Source organism: Erythrolamprus reginae, chromosome Z (assembly GCF_031021105.1).
Source record: "Erythrolamprus reginae isolate rEryReg1 chromosome Z, rEryReg1.hap1, whole genome shotgun sequence".
In the NCBI taxonomy this organism is placed as follows: Eukaryota; Metazoa; Chordata; class Lepidosauria; order Squamata; family Dipsadidae; genus Erythrolamprus; species Erythrolamprus reginae.
The window spans coordinates 120,457,629-120,472,263 of NC_091963.1; the positions used below are offsets into that span (position 1 = coordinate 120,457,629).

The 14,635-nt window shown below is 45.6% G+C and overlaps 1 protein-coding gene across 1 annotated transcript in view; it reads left to right on the forward strand.

The window, feature by feature from the left end:
* Positions 1-12,505, forward strand: part of TRIM28 (tripartite motif containing 28) — a 45,149-nt gene extending 32,644 nt beyond the window's left edge. Inside the window, 3 exon segments of the mRNA XM_070727950.1 lie at positions 2,121-2,195; positions 2,825-2,959; positions 10,390-12,505. Of these exon segments, the coding sequence (XP_070584051.1) occupies positions 2,121-2,195; positions 2,825-2,959; positions 10,390-10,617 (438 nt within the window). The 3' untranslated portion in view covers positions 10,618-12,505.
* The last annotated feature ends 2,130 nt before the right edge of the window (positions 12,506-14,635 follow it).

The following is a 14,635-nucleotide window of genomic DNA, read 5'->3' on the forward strand; positions in this document are numbered from 1 at the left end:
ACAAGCGCAGGACTTAATGGAATTTTCCCATAATGAAGTGCATTTTAGTTGTAGAGCAACTTGAGAAATTGGAACTGTTGTGGAGGGCTGAACCAGTACTGTGTTTCCCTGAAAATAAGACCCTGTCTTATATTTTTTTTGAACCCTGTAATAAGCACTTGACTTTATTGTCATGCACTCAAAAGCCCGATTTGGCTTATTATCACGGAATGTCTTATTTGGAGGGAAACAGGGTAGACTGAACTTAATACTCCCCAATATTAATTTTATAAAAAGCAACAAATTACATAGTTTTTGATTAGCTGCCAATGATAATATATGTTACCATAAGTCTATGAAAATGTGATCTACATCAAATACCACTAATTAATTTATTTTTGACTTAATATACTTTTAACTTTCACAAAACACTACTGGAAATGTGTACTTATACTATGTTAAAGAGCAACAGTTAATTAACATTATATGGGTTCATTTGATTACTAATTAACAATTGACCTCATGCATGATGGACAGGGATAGTCAAAGGCCTGGGCTGCAAATGTCCAGGCCTGTTATAGAGGGACCAGGTCAATTTTCTGTTTTGAATCCCATAATCAAACGGGACAGCAAGAAAGAAAATAGGTTAAAGAGGATAGAAACTGGGAGATGATGTGTTCTAGTCTACCTAGCCAGTTGGGGTAGTCATTCTCAACTCTAGAAAGTAGATAGCATTCCTTGAAATTCCTTGAAATTTTGCCAAAAGAACTGCCAGAAAATTGACAAGGATGCCACCACCAGCTCCGGCTCACAAATTATTTTAAATAACAGGCAACAAATGGTGAATGTAGAATTTCTACATCCTATAGAAAGGAAGCTTTTACAATTATCTGATTAAATCCCGGTCTAATATATTGCTTATAATTTATTTCTTAATTAAAATGATAATTGTAACCTATATGTAATATGTAAAAACCATGAAGACTAGAAAAGAAAATAATAAATTGATGTAGGTCTCTTTGTAGTATTTCTGAGATAGAAAAACTATAAAAGGAAGTCAGCACTTTCAAAATAACAGTGTGGAGACTTACCGTATATACTCAACTATAAGTCGACGCGATTATAAGCCGAGACACCTACTTTTGCCACAAAACCTGGGAAAACTTATTGACTTGAGTATAAGCCGAGGTTGGAAAATGCAGTGGCTACTGGTAACTTATAAAAATGGAAACTAATAAAATTACATTAATTGAGGTATCAGTAGATTAAATGTTTTTAGAATATTTATTTCAAAGAAAACCAGTAAACTAGCTCTGTAAGTTTCAAAGAGGGTAAGCAGGTATATGTCCCCCCAAGGCAGGTATAGGCAAAAAAAAAAAAAATGCAAGTACTTATCTCAATCCCCCACTGCTCCCGCTGGTTTGAGTTAGGGTTAGAGTACATGGCCTCTCCTTGCCTCAAAGAGATGCAATTTCCCTATCTATTTACTATTACTGAAGATCCAAAATATACTATTTAACTCTATGTATATATGCCATATGTGTACATACATATTACACACAGGCACACAAAAATATAGATTATCTACTATATAAACTGTATGTGTATATACACACAAACAAACAAACAAACAGACACACACACACACACAGAGATGGAGGGAGAGAGAGAGAGAGAGAGAGAGCTCTTGTAAAATTATATACAGTACATTCAACCTCACTGATAGGAAAAACAAACCCAGAGTCCACTTTCTGCCACACATTTAACCATAACTAGAACATTACACATGCCTTCAGATGTACTTCCCTAGGTTGCACATCACTGTTAGAGCTAGGGAATGTCATGGATTGAGTAAAATGAGGTGATTCTCACTTAACGCTTTTGCTTAACAACCAAAATTTTGAGCTCAATTGTGGTCATAGATCCTTTCTTTCTTTCTTTCTTTCTTTCTTTCTTTCTTTCTTTCTTTCTTTCTCTCTTTCTCTCTTTCTCTCCCTCCCTCCCTCCCTCCTCCTTTCCTTATTCTTTCCTTCTTCCCTCCCCTGTTTAATTCAGCTGGCAATTGTCTGGTTATAAGGAAGTTGTGTGTAATGTAACAAATTGTCTCCATTCATTGGAGCTTTGTACTTTGCTTTCTACAGAGATGTGAACGAGTTCTCCTTGAGCTACTTTGTTCTGAACCATGCAGGCCTCTTCACCGGCTTTCCAATGCTCCAGTGAGTTTTCCCCATTGAGTTTTATTTTATGAGCCAGAATGTAAATTTAAATAACTCGAATTGTAGTACAGTTTATGTAAGTGAAAAAAAATGTAATAGGCGCTTGGCAAGTATTAATTTGTTTTTCTTATTGCCAAAGAGTTCTTAATGAAGAAATCTAATTCTGAGCATTAAGCTTTGACTCCTTAGTTCTGTTCTTTTGGTCTGCTCTAACTAATCAACATATTTATATATTGTATGACATTTACTGTAATGTAAGCATTATGGGATATTTTATAAACATGTCTACTAAAAATAGCAATGTGTTGAGTGTTATTAATAAAATACTTTTGTTTTTAATAGAGCATGTACAATCACATTTACAAATTACCTTAACAGGTTTTTGAGAAAAATTAGCTTTGGGTTACTAAAATGCATATGGTTGGAACACCTTTTGATAGAAGATTTAACCCAGTGTTTCCCAACCTTGGCAACTTGAAGATATCTGGACTTCAATTCCCAGAATTCCCCAGCCATTTGTGCAAATGCTGGCTGGGGAATTCTGGGAGTTGAAGTCCAGATATCTTCAAGTTTCCAGGGTTGGGAAACTGATTTAAGCCATGAATTTTCTTTTCTGCTTTATTTTCTAGGAGGGGCAGAACACCATTGACTTGACTTTGATAAGAGCAAAGCTACAGCGGAAGTTGTCACCACCTTACGCTTCTCCTGATGAATTTGCAGATGATGTTTGGAAGATGTTCAGGCAGTTTAACAAGCTGACTGAGGTGAGGCTTTCTTCTGCTTGGAAGAATAAGGACAAAAATCTTAACAATCCTTCACAGGTGTCTGGGTGTGAGATAAAATAGCTATAGTTAGGCAAGCACTTAGTGCATCATAATGATATTGCATAATTCCTGTGTTGAAAGGTTTCTATGGTTGCCAGTTGCTTTCCATATCTAATTTTAAGACTTATTGAGACTATTTGAAGGATAGCCTGTTATATTATGAGCTTGTCTAGATGCTAAGCAAGGTTGGCTCTTAGAAACTTTTATAGGCCACTGACCCATTAATTAGGCACACATTTACATGTAACATTCCTTGGCAATATAAAGTACAGTGGTACTTCTACCTGTGAATGCCTATACTTGCGGACTTTTCTAGATATGAACCAGGTGTTTGCCTCTTCTCACAAACTATTTTCCACTTATGAACCCGAGCCCAGAAAAATTTCCTGGCCACTGCATGACTCTTTCAGAGCGCATCAGGTGTCTCTACCGTTCGGTCAGCCATTCCTGTGTTTATCCTGGCGCGTTTCTTGTTTGTGGTGGTAGTTACATAGAATTGTGTTTTAAAAAACCAATTAAAAAAAACAATCAAAAGCAATCATCAATCATGTCTCCTAAGAAGGTTACTGTAAGAAGCGGCAAGGGTAATCGGAAGAGGGCGATGACTATCGATTTGAAACTTGAAATCATCAGGAAGTATGGCGAAGGCATGCGTGTTGTCGACCTCGCGAGGAAGTATGGCCGGAACAAGAGCACGATTGGCACCATTCTGAAGCAGAAGGAGGTTCTAATGGCTTTAAAACCAGCCAAGGGATTGTCAATACTATCTAAGCAACGTTCCAATGTTAACGACGAGATGGAGAAGCTGCTGCTGATATGGCTGCAAGATAAACAGCTCGCAGGAGATTCCGTGAGCGAGAGCATTATTCGAGAAAAGGCTCGAGTCATCTACCGGGATTTGGTGAAGAATATGCCTGGGACCTCGGAGGTTGACATACTAGAAGGGTCTTTCAAGGCAAGTCGGGGATGGTTTGAAAGATTTAAGATGAGGACTGGCATCCACTCCGTCGTGAGGCAGGGTGAGGCTGCAAGTTCAGACAAATGTGCGGAAGAATTTGTGGTCACATTTGCCAAACTCATTGCCGCAGAAGGCTATGTCGCGCAGCAAATTTTTAACTGCGACGAGACAGACCTCTTCTGGAAAAAGATGCCGAGGAGGACCTTCACCACGGCAGAGGAGATGAAGATGCCTGGTCACAAGCCTATGAAAGATAGACTGACTCTTGCCTTGTGCGCCAATGCTAGTGGGGACTGTAAGGTGAAGCCTCTCCTTGTCTACCACTCCGAAACCCCGCAAGCATTTAAGGAGCACAGGGTGACAAAGGAAACTCTTCCGGTGCTGTGGCGGTCAAGCCCAAAGGCCTGGGTCACCAGGAATATTTTTGTCCAGTGGGTTAATCTGGTGTTTGGCCCCACTGTCAAGAAGTTTCTGCAGGAGAACAACTTGCCCCTCAAGGCCCTTCTTGTCCTGGACAACGCTCCCGCCCATCCCCCAAACCTCGTAGATGACCTTCTCAAGGAATTCAAGTTTATAGACGTACTCTTCTTGCCACCCAACACCACCTCTCTCCTTCAGCCCATGGACCAGCAGGTGATTTCCAACTTTAAAAAAATTTACACGAAGCACCTTTTCAAGCGGTGCTTCGAGGTGACAGAAAGCACCAATCTCACCCTTCCAGAGTTCTGGAAGGATCATTACAACATTGCCACCTGCATCAGTTTCATCAATTTGTCCTGGCAGGGGGTTTCGAGGAGGACCCTGAACTCTGGCTGGAAAAAACTGTGGCCTGAAGCTGTGTCTGACAGAACATTTGAGGGGTTTGAGCCGGCTGAGACCGTCATCCTTGAAGAAATTGTGTTCTTGGGAAAATCCATGGGCCTGGAGGTTAATGAAGACAACATCAATGACCTCGTAGAGGAGCATAGTCAGGAGCTGACGACGGAGGAGTTGAAGGAGCTGCAGCAGCATTCGGAGGTGTTGAATGCTTGGGAGGAAGAAACGGCTGAAGAGGAGGAGGAGGGAATAGCCCCAGGGGATATTAAAGAAATGCTGTCGATGTGGGAGAAATTGCGTGACTTTCTTGAAAAGAAACATCCAGAAAAAGTTGCGACAGTTCGTGCGACAGACCTTTTGAATGACACGTGCCTTATGCACTTTAGAAACATTTTGGGGGGGAGAAGTAAGAAAACTCTCGATACGCTTTTAGTTAATCGCCCCCTTCAGAGTGCTGGACTTAAAGAAAAAAAACTTAAAGAAAAAAAACGTAGGCTTAACAAAAGTGAGGATGCTCCCACCTCCCATCGCTCAAGCACCTACCTCCAGCAAGTTGTCACGTCTTGCAAGGTAACTTTTTGTTAATTTATTTTTTTCATTCTTATCTCTCCTTGGACTATTCTGCCACTTTCCGCTCTTGCTGCCGCTTTCCCCTCTCGCTGCTGCTTTCCCTCGCCACCGCTGCCCCCACTTGCCACCGCTGCCCCCTCTCACTGCCACTTTCCCCTCTCACCACCTCTGCCCCCACTCGCCACTTTCCCCTCTCACTGCCACTTTCCCCTCTCACCACCTCTGCCCCCACTTGCCACTTTCCCCTCTCACTGCCACTTTCCCCTCTCACCACCTCTGCCCCCACTTGCCACTTTCCCCTCTCACTGCCACTTTCCCCTCTCACCACCTCTGCCCCCACTTGCCACTTTCCCCTCTCACTGCCACTTTCCCCTCTCACCTCTGCCCCCACTCGCCACTTTCCCCTCTCACTGCCACTTTCCCCTCTCACCACCTCTGCCCCCACTCGCCACTTTCCCCTCTCACTGCCACTTTCCCCTCTCACCACCTCTGCCCCCACTCGCTACTTTCCCCTCTCACTGCCACTTTCCCCTCTCACCACCTCTGCCCCCACTCGCCACTTTCCCCTCTCACTGCCACTTTCCCCTCTCACCACCTCTGCCCCCACTCGCCACTTTCCCCTCTCACTGCCACTTTCCCCTCTCACCACCTCTGCCCCCACTCGCCACTTTCCCCTCTCACTGCCACTTTCCCCTCTCACCACCTCTGCCCCCACTCGCCACTTTCCCCCCTCACTGCCACTTTCCCCTCTCACCACCTCTGCCCCCACTCGCCACTTTCCCCTCTCACTGCCACTTTCCCCTCTCACCACCTCTGCCTCCACTCGCCACTTTCCCCTCTCACTGCCACTTTCCCCTGTCACCACCTCTGCCCCCACTCGCCACTTTCCCCTCTCACTGCCACTTTCCCCTCTCACCACCTCTGCCCCCACTTGCCACTTTCCCCTCTCACTGCCACTTTCCCCTCTCACCTCTGCCCCCACTCGCCACTTTCCCCTCTCACTGCCACTTTCCCCTCTCACCACCTCTGCCCCCACTTGCCACTTTCCCCTCTCACCTCTCACCACCTCTGCCCCCACTCGCCACTTTCCCCTCTCACTGCCACTTTCCCCTCTCACCACCTCTGCCCCCACTTGCCACTTTCCCCTCTCACTGCCACTTTCCCCTCTCACCACCTCTGCCCCCACTTGCCACTTTCCCCTCTCACTGCCACTTTCCCCTTTCACCTCTGCCCCCACTCGCCACTTTCCCCTCTCACTGCCACTTTCCCCTCTCACCACCTCTGCCCCCACTCGCCACTTTCCCCTCTCACTGCCACTTTCCCCTCTCACCACCTCTGCCCCCACTCGCCACTTTCCCCTCTCACTGCCACTTTCCCCTCTCACCACCTCTGCCCCCACTCGCCACTTTCCCCTCTCACTGCCACTTTCCCCTCTCACCACCTCTGCCCCCACTCGCCACTTTCCCCTCTCACTGCCACTTTCCCCTCTCACCACCTCTGCCCCCACTCGCCACTTTCCCCTCTCACTGCCACTTTCCCCTCTCACCACCTCTGCCCCCACTCGCCACTTTCCCCTCTCACTGCCACTTTCCCCTCTCACCACCTCTGCCCCCACTCGCCACTTTCCCCTCTCACTGCCACTTTCCCCTCTCACCACCTCTGCCCCCACTCGCCACTTTCCCCTCTCACTGCCACTTTCCCCTCTCACCACCTCTGCCCCCACTCGCCACTTTCCCCTCTCACTGCCACTTTCCCCTCTCACCACCTCTGCCCCCACTCGCCACTTTCCCCTCTCACTGCCACTTTCCCCTCTCACCTCTGCCCCCACTCGCCACTTTCCCCTCTCACTGCCACTTTCCCCTCTCACCACCTCTGCCCCCACTTGCCACTTTCCCCTCTCACTGCCACTTTCCCCTATCACCACCTCTGCCCCCACTCGCCACTTTCCCCTCTCACTGCCACTTTCCCCTCTCACCACCTCTGCCCCCACTCGCCACTTTCCCCTCTCACTGCCACTTTCCCCTCTCACCACCTCTGCCCCCACTCGCCACTTTCCCCTCTCACTGCCACTTTCCCCTCTCACCACCTCTGCCCCCACTCGCCACTTTCCCCTCTCACTGCCACTTTCCCCTCTCACCACCTCTGCCCCCACTCGCCACTTTCCCCTCTCACTGCCACTTTCCCCTCTCACCACCTCTGCCCCCACTCGCCACTTTCCCCTCTCACTGCCACTTTCCCCTCTCACCGCCGCTGCCCCCACTCGCCACTTTCCCCTCTCACTGCCACATTCCCCTCTCACCACCTCTGCCCCCACTTGCCACTTTCCCCTCTCACTGCCACTTTCCCCTCTCACCACCTCTGCCCCCACTTGCCACTTTCCCCTCTCACCACCTCTGCCCCCACTCGCCACTTTCCCCTCTCACTGCCACTTTCCCCTCTCACCACCTCTGCCCCCACTCGCCACTTTCCCCTCTCACTGCCACTTTCCCCTCTCACCGCCGCTGCCCCCACTCGCCACTTTCCCCTCTCACTGCCACTTTCCCCTCTCACCACCTCTGCCCCCACTCGCCACTTTCCCCTCTCACTGCCACTTTCCCCTCTCACCACCTCTGCCCCCACTTGCCACTTTCCCCTCTCACTGCCACTTTCCCCTCTCACTGCCACTTTCCCCTCTCACCACCTCTGCCCCCACTCGCCACTTTCCCCTCTCACTGCCACTTTCCCCTCTCACCACCTCTGCCCCCACTCGCCACTTTCCCCTCTCACTGCCACTTTCCCCTCTCACCTCTGCCCCCACTCGCCACTTTCCCCTCTCACTGCCACTTTCCCCTCTCACCTCTGCCCCCACTCGCCACTTTCCCCTCTCACTGCCACTTTCCCCTCTCACTGCCACTTTCCCCTCTCACCACCTCTGCCCCCACTTGCCACTTTCCCCTCTCACTGCCACTTTCCCCTCTCACCACCTCTGCCCCCACTCGCCACTTTCCCCTCTCACTGCCACTTTCCCCTCTCACCACCTCTGCCCCCACTCGCCACTTTCCCCTCTCACTGCCACTTTCCCCTCTCACCACCTCTGCCCCCACTTGCCACTTTCCCCTCTTACTGCCACTTTCCCCTCTCACCTCTGCCCCCACTCGCCACTTTCCCCTCTCACTGCCACTTTCCCCTCTCAGCACCTCTGCCCCCACTTGCCACTTTCCCCTCTCACTGCCACTTTCCCCTCTCACCACCTCTGCCCCCACTCGCCACTTTCCCCTCTCACTGCCACTTTCCCCTCTCACCACCTCTGCCCCCACTCGCCACTTTCCCCTCTCACTGCCACTTTCCCCTCTCACCTCTGCCCCCACTCGCCACTTTCCCCTCTCACTGCCACTTTCCCCTCTCACCTCTGCCCCCACTCGCCACTTTCCCCTCTCACTGCCACTTTCCCCTCTCACCACCTCTGCCCCCACTTGCCACTTTCCCCTCTCACTGCCACTTTCCCCTCTCACTGCCACTTTCCCCTCTCACCACCTCTGCCCCCACTTGCCACTTTCCCCTCTCACTGCCACTTTCCCCTCTCACCTCTGCCCCCACTCGCCACTTTCCCCTCTCACTGCCACTTTCCCCTCTCACCACCTCTGCCCCCACTCGCCACTTTCCCCTCTCACCACCTCTGCCCCCACTCGCCACTTTCCCCTCTCACTGCCACTTTCCCCTCTCACCACCTCTGCCCCCACTTGCCACTTTCCCCTCTCACCTCTGCCCCCACTCGCCACTTTCCCCTCTCACTGCCACTTTCCCCTATCACCTCTGCCCCCACTCGCCACTTTCCCCTCTCACTGCCACTTTCCCCTCTCACCACCTCTGCCCCCACTCGCCACTTTCCCCTCTCACTGCCACTTTCCCCTCTCACCACCTCTGCCCCCACTTGCCACTTTCCCCTCTCACCACCTCTGCCCCCACTTGCCACTTTCCCCTCTCACCTCTGCCCCCACTTGCCACTTTCCCCTCTCACTGCCACTTTCCCCTCTCACCTCTGCCCCCACTCGCCACTTTCCCCTCTCACTGCCACTTTCTCTGCTCGCCACTTTTTTTTAAAAAAGCCTTAAAATTTTGAAGTTTTTTGATTCCCCTCCCCTTACCAGACTTGGTAGCAGAAAGGGCTGACTTGGTGGCGGCACTTTCTTTCTTCTTTTCCTCCTTTCCCCTCTTCTCGGACTCTTCTTCTCATGGAGGCTGCGGGAGATCTTTTGCCCAACGCTGGGAAGCCATGAACTGAAGCAGGCTCGTGAAGATGAAGGGCGCCGGAGACTCTTCTGGGAGGAAAAGCCGCCTGTGGAAACGAAGGACCTCGGCTGCTTGGCGGAAGCCCGGTGCCGTGGACATGCGAGAAAGGGGAGCCAGTTGGGGAAAGCGGAGGGTGTTTGAATGCAAACCTTCTCCGATCTGCCACATGGTCCCTGTTTCTCCCGCCACCCAAATTCCGAGCTTTTATATTTTTTTCCTAATGGGGTTGCAGGCATTATTCGCTTTTACATTGATTCCTATGAGAAAAATTGCTTCTTCTTACGAACTTTTCTTCTTACAAACCTGATCATGGAACGAATTCGCAAGTAGAGGTACCACTGTCCTTTCCCAAGAATTGTATAATCTCCCCCCCCCCCTCCACTGTAGAGAAGATCTAATTCCTTCTCAATCGTTTTTTAAAATCATGTTTTATAATTTTGTACCCAAATTCCTATTACATTTTGTAATGCAAATTATTTGGTAATTTATCTTCTTATTTGTTGGCCATTTAGAATATTCAGTTGAATATAAGGATTAAAATATCAAACATGCTACTGCATCTGTTTGCAAGGGGTTAGTTCTGGCAGTAGCCATAACTGCTGATTTTGATGAAATACGTGTTATGTACTTCAGGATGTATGAGATCTGGCAACATGTGGCATATTCTGTTTGCACTGATCTTGGCTGGTAGTGTCAATTGGGCAGGATTCTAAATGTTTTACTCCCCCCTCCCTCTTTTTTAAAAATAACTTTTTAGGATAAGGAGGATGTTCAGTCCATCATTGTTCTGCAACGCTTCTTTGAAGCCAAACTGAGCGCTGTGTTTGGTGACCGAAAATTTTCAGCCCTGCGTGAGCCAATCAACATTGATGAACCACAAAAAGAAAACACTCTTGCTTTCCGTGTTTCCCCGGTCACTGATCAGGGTGAGGCCATGTCTTCTAAGGCTGATAGTAGCAGTGGGGATGAGGGAAAGGCAAGCTAAAAGGTTACTTTTTTCAATGGACCACCATTCCATGGAGACTAAATGAGGGAGCTGCCAATTTTATCCTACTCTTACCCATTCCCCTCTACTCTTTTTGCCCCCCCCCTCGTCCTTTTCTGCGCCCCCCTTTTTAAAAAAATTTTTTGGAGAGTTATTGTAGATCTTGACTGATTAGATCAGTGTTTCTCAACCTAGGTAACTTCCCAGCTAGCATGGTACTGGGGAATTCTGGAAATTATGGAGTCCATATACACCTAAAAGTTGCTGAGGTTGAGAAATATTGGCTTAGATAAGGTTATAAAAGAACTGTCCTAATGGGAACAATATAGAGGTTCCCTAACATTTTATCAAATTTTCGCCAAGGGATAAAACTGGGATTATCTACATCTTAAAATTGCTTTGCCGTAAAATCACTACTTAAAGGATATACAGATTTGAACGTCTCCCCCAGTTTTTTGTTTGTTTGGCAGATTTAATATCCTTGTTTTGATTTTTTTTTTGTTTTGATACAGTAATAGCAATTATTAAAATTGAGCTAATAATTGCTATCCAATTAGACTTCTTTTTGCTCTTAGTAGGAACACTATAGAGCACTGATGGCGAACCTTTTTGGAACCGAGTGTCGAAAAGGAAGAACACGTTCATTGGGGCTGCATCCCGGAAGAGAAGCTGCCCAGAGGGCATGCACGTGCTGGAAAATGAACTTTTGGTTTCTGGAGCGCATATGCGTGCCTGTGAGTTATTCTTCTGGTTACTGGCATGCATGCGTGTGCGACAATCGGCTGGCTGGCTGGCTGGCATTCTTATGCCGGGAAATGGAAGACCAACTCTTCCAGTTTCCAGCACTGCAGCATGCACAGAGGTCAGCTGATCATTACAAATGCATGCGCACCAGAAACCTGGAAGAGGAATGGGCAATGCCACTTGTGCCAGGCGACATGGCTACGTGTACCATAGGTTCGCCATCACGGCTGTAGAGATTATTTTTTTTAAACCGCTGAGGAAAAAGCTGTTATTGAATTCCCAAAAAAGGAAGCACTGCCTCTTCAAATATACTTGACTTCTCTTGGTGAGGTTTTTTAGATATGACTTGTTCTTTTTTTAAAAAAAATAAAATTTTATTGATTTTTTTGAAAATTTTACAAAAAACAAAACGACTTGTTCTGAGACTCAAGATCAGTCTTAATAATAAGCATAAGAAGGTAAAGAACATGTTTTAGCATAATTTGTGAACTTCTTAATTGTGGTGCCAGCCTGGATGGACAGTTCACAAAAGCAACAGTTGGCTCGCTATGACAGCTTTCTTCTCAAGTGGTAATTGCTTTCACTGAAAATGGGATTTTTTTTTGCTTTTAGTTTTGTTTGCTCAAGAGAAGAGAGGTCATGTCTGTTTCTATAGTTGTTTGATTTTTTTAAGCCCACATGTTCCTTCCATGTAGCTGTCCTTTCTGGCTCTACATTGCTTCAAACGTTTTCTGGCCCAGTAGTTTATTTTTCCTAGTCCTAAGAGACGTTTTCACTTGCTTATGTATAAACTTGGCTTCTTTCATGTTCAAAAAATAAATGATGTTTACAACTTCTGTGTCTTGTTAGTTTGGAAACATTTCATAACTATTACTGTAAGGGGGTTGCTATTACCTGAGAGATAATAATTTGGTTTGTAAGTGTAATCAAGTCTGCCTTCATATTATGATGCCATGCTTAAATGACGTTTGATTAGATCACTCTGTGCTTTTGTGTTTAACCTTATAATTACCATTTTCCCAATTTATCCGTCTTGAGATGTATACTCCAGTGTTTCTGGCTTCTCATCTTTTGTGGAATTAACCAAATTAAATTGAGAATCTTTTCTGTGCATATTTGGATTAAAGACATAAACTAGACTTAACTTTATTTTGGTTAAGTTCATTCTGTTTCTTAAAAGATTAAAGCAACATATTAACTACACAGAAAACCAACAAGATTTCTTTTTAAATGAAAAACTGAAATTCCTGACTTGAGATCTCCAAGTGCAATTCATACTGGTGGGGAAAAAACCCCTGCAACAAATATGCTAGAATTGCGATTGTGTAAAAGCAGCACACACAAAAAGCTGTTTTTTCCATTTTGACTTCAGAATAAAAGGAAATAAAGTGAACAAAGAATGGTTTCTCAAAACTCCAGCAAGTGTTCTTACAGTTAATGTAAGTACAGAGTCATAACTTGATGTGGAGATAGTCTTTTTCAACTTGATGACACAATCTGAAGTTAGTTGGGGGAAAGATCAAAGGCAACATGAGAAAATATTATTTTACTGAAAGAGTAGTAGATCCTTGGAACAAACTTCCAGCAGACGTGGTTGGTAAATCCACAGTAACTGAATTTAAACATGCCTGGGATAAACATACCCATTGTAAGATAAAATACAGGAAATAGTATAAGGGCAGACTAGATGGACCATGAGGTCTTTTTCTGCCGTCAGTCTTCTATGTTTCTATGTTTCTATCATGCATTTCAAATAATTTCAAATTATTCCTTAATAAATTAAAAGCAAGTTGATGAAATTATACATGTAATATCATTATAATTAAACTATAAGTATATAAAAATGCGGGCAAGTGGAAATGAGAGGGCTAAGGCAAAAATTGATTTTAGGATACAAATATTTCATATGGGCAAATGGGGTAAAATTTGTGGATCACAAGACTTGGTGGGAGAGGCGATGCTAAGAAGTTTTTAAAAAAAAAGTTAACTGAAGGTTTTTTATTTATTTACTAAAACATGGAAGTAGTGCTAGAAATGGAAAGAACAGTTTCGGAGAAAGCCTCAAAAGATCACAATAGGACATTACATTTATTAAATTGTGAATTCTTAAGAATTGCTGTGGGAACTAGCAGGTTAGTGTGAAGGCCTGCTAAAGCAAATGTGGAGAGTATTTCCAAAATGGAAAATACCAGCTATCCTAGAAATTAAAAATATTTGGTATATTTAGAAATTTAGTTAATATTTCATCCCTAAATTTGTACTTATAGGGGATATTTGCCATATAGTTTGGCAGTAATTCAACCAAAGAACTTTAGTGTACAGGATAAAATTGTATGGCAAAATCCCGTTCATTATGCTGAACTACCCCCTTCCCTTCCAGATGGGAAATTGAATGATAAAATATTGGCAGAATATTATGAGTGACAGAGATTGGCATATCCATGGGAAGGTTTGCCTACAGGTAGTCCTCCAATAACTCTGAAAAAAGTTACTCATTATCTTTGTACTTAACTACAGTCAGTTTCATACTCAACATATTGGCACTTGGTAACAGGTAATACATTCACAATAGCTGCAGAATCCAAGGGTCGTGATTGTCATGTGGCCTTCACTGCTGAGGGAAATCAAGATTCATTTAAAGATACTATCCTCTTAAATGTGAGTTGCTTTACAAACCTGGCAAAAAAGATAAAATCAAGGCTCATTCACTTTACAACTGCTATGCTTGACATCTGAAACATCCCAATAAGTGGTGGCTCCCTGCTGATACAGCTACTTGCGTGCTCTGTGGATCTGGCGGACTAATGCAATTTTGCTTCCTGCACCTTTGTAGGCAGAAAAATCTTGCACAGGGACCCCCCATTTACGTGCGTTTCAGTGAAGTTTTTTGCTTCCTTGCATGTGCATGCACATGCGTCCCCATCCAAGATTTTGCTCGGTCCCATGCTTGTGTGCAAGAGCCACAGAGTGCCGCCATTAATTGTACCCACAGGAGCCCACCACTGGTCTCGATTGTCATAAATGGAAAACTGCCTCCAGTGGATCAAAAGAATAAGCTGTAATAAACTTGGTCAAATAAATCTATTGTGCTTTCAGGCGTGTTTATATTATAATTTCCTTGACAAGGGTATCAAATTCATTTCCATTTCTTTTTGGGATAGTTTTGTCCCTTCATAGTTCAACCTACAATCCTAGAATGAATTGTAGTAATTTCTCACAAGTACAAATCAATTTTACTTGATTGGCATCAAGAGCTTTTAAGATTGGCTACATA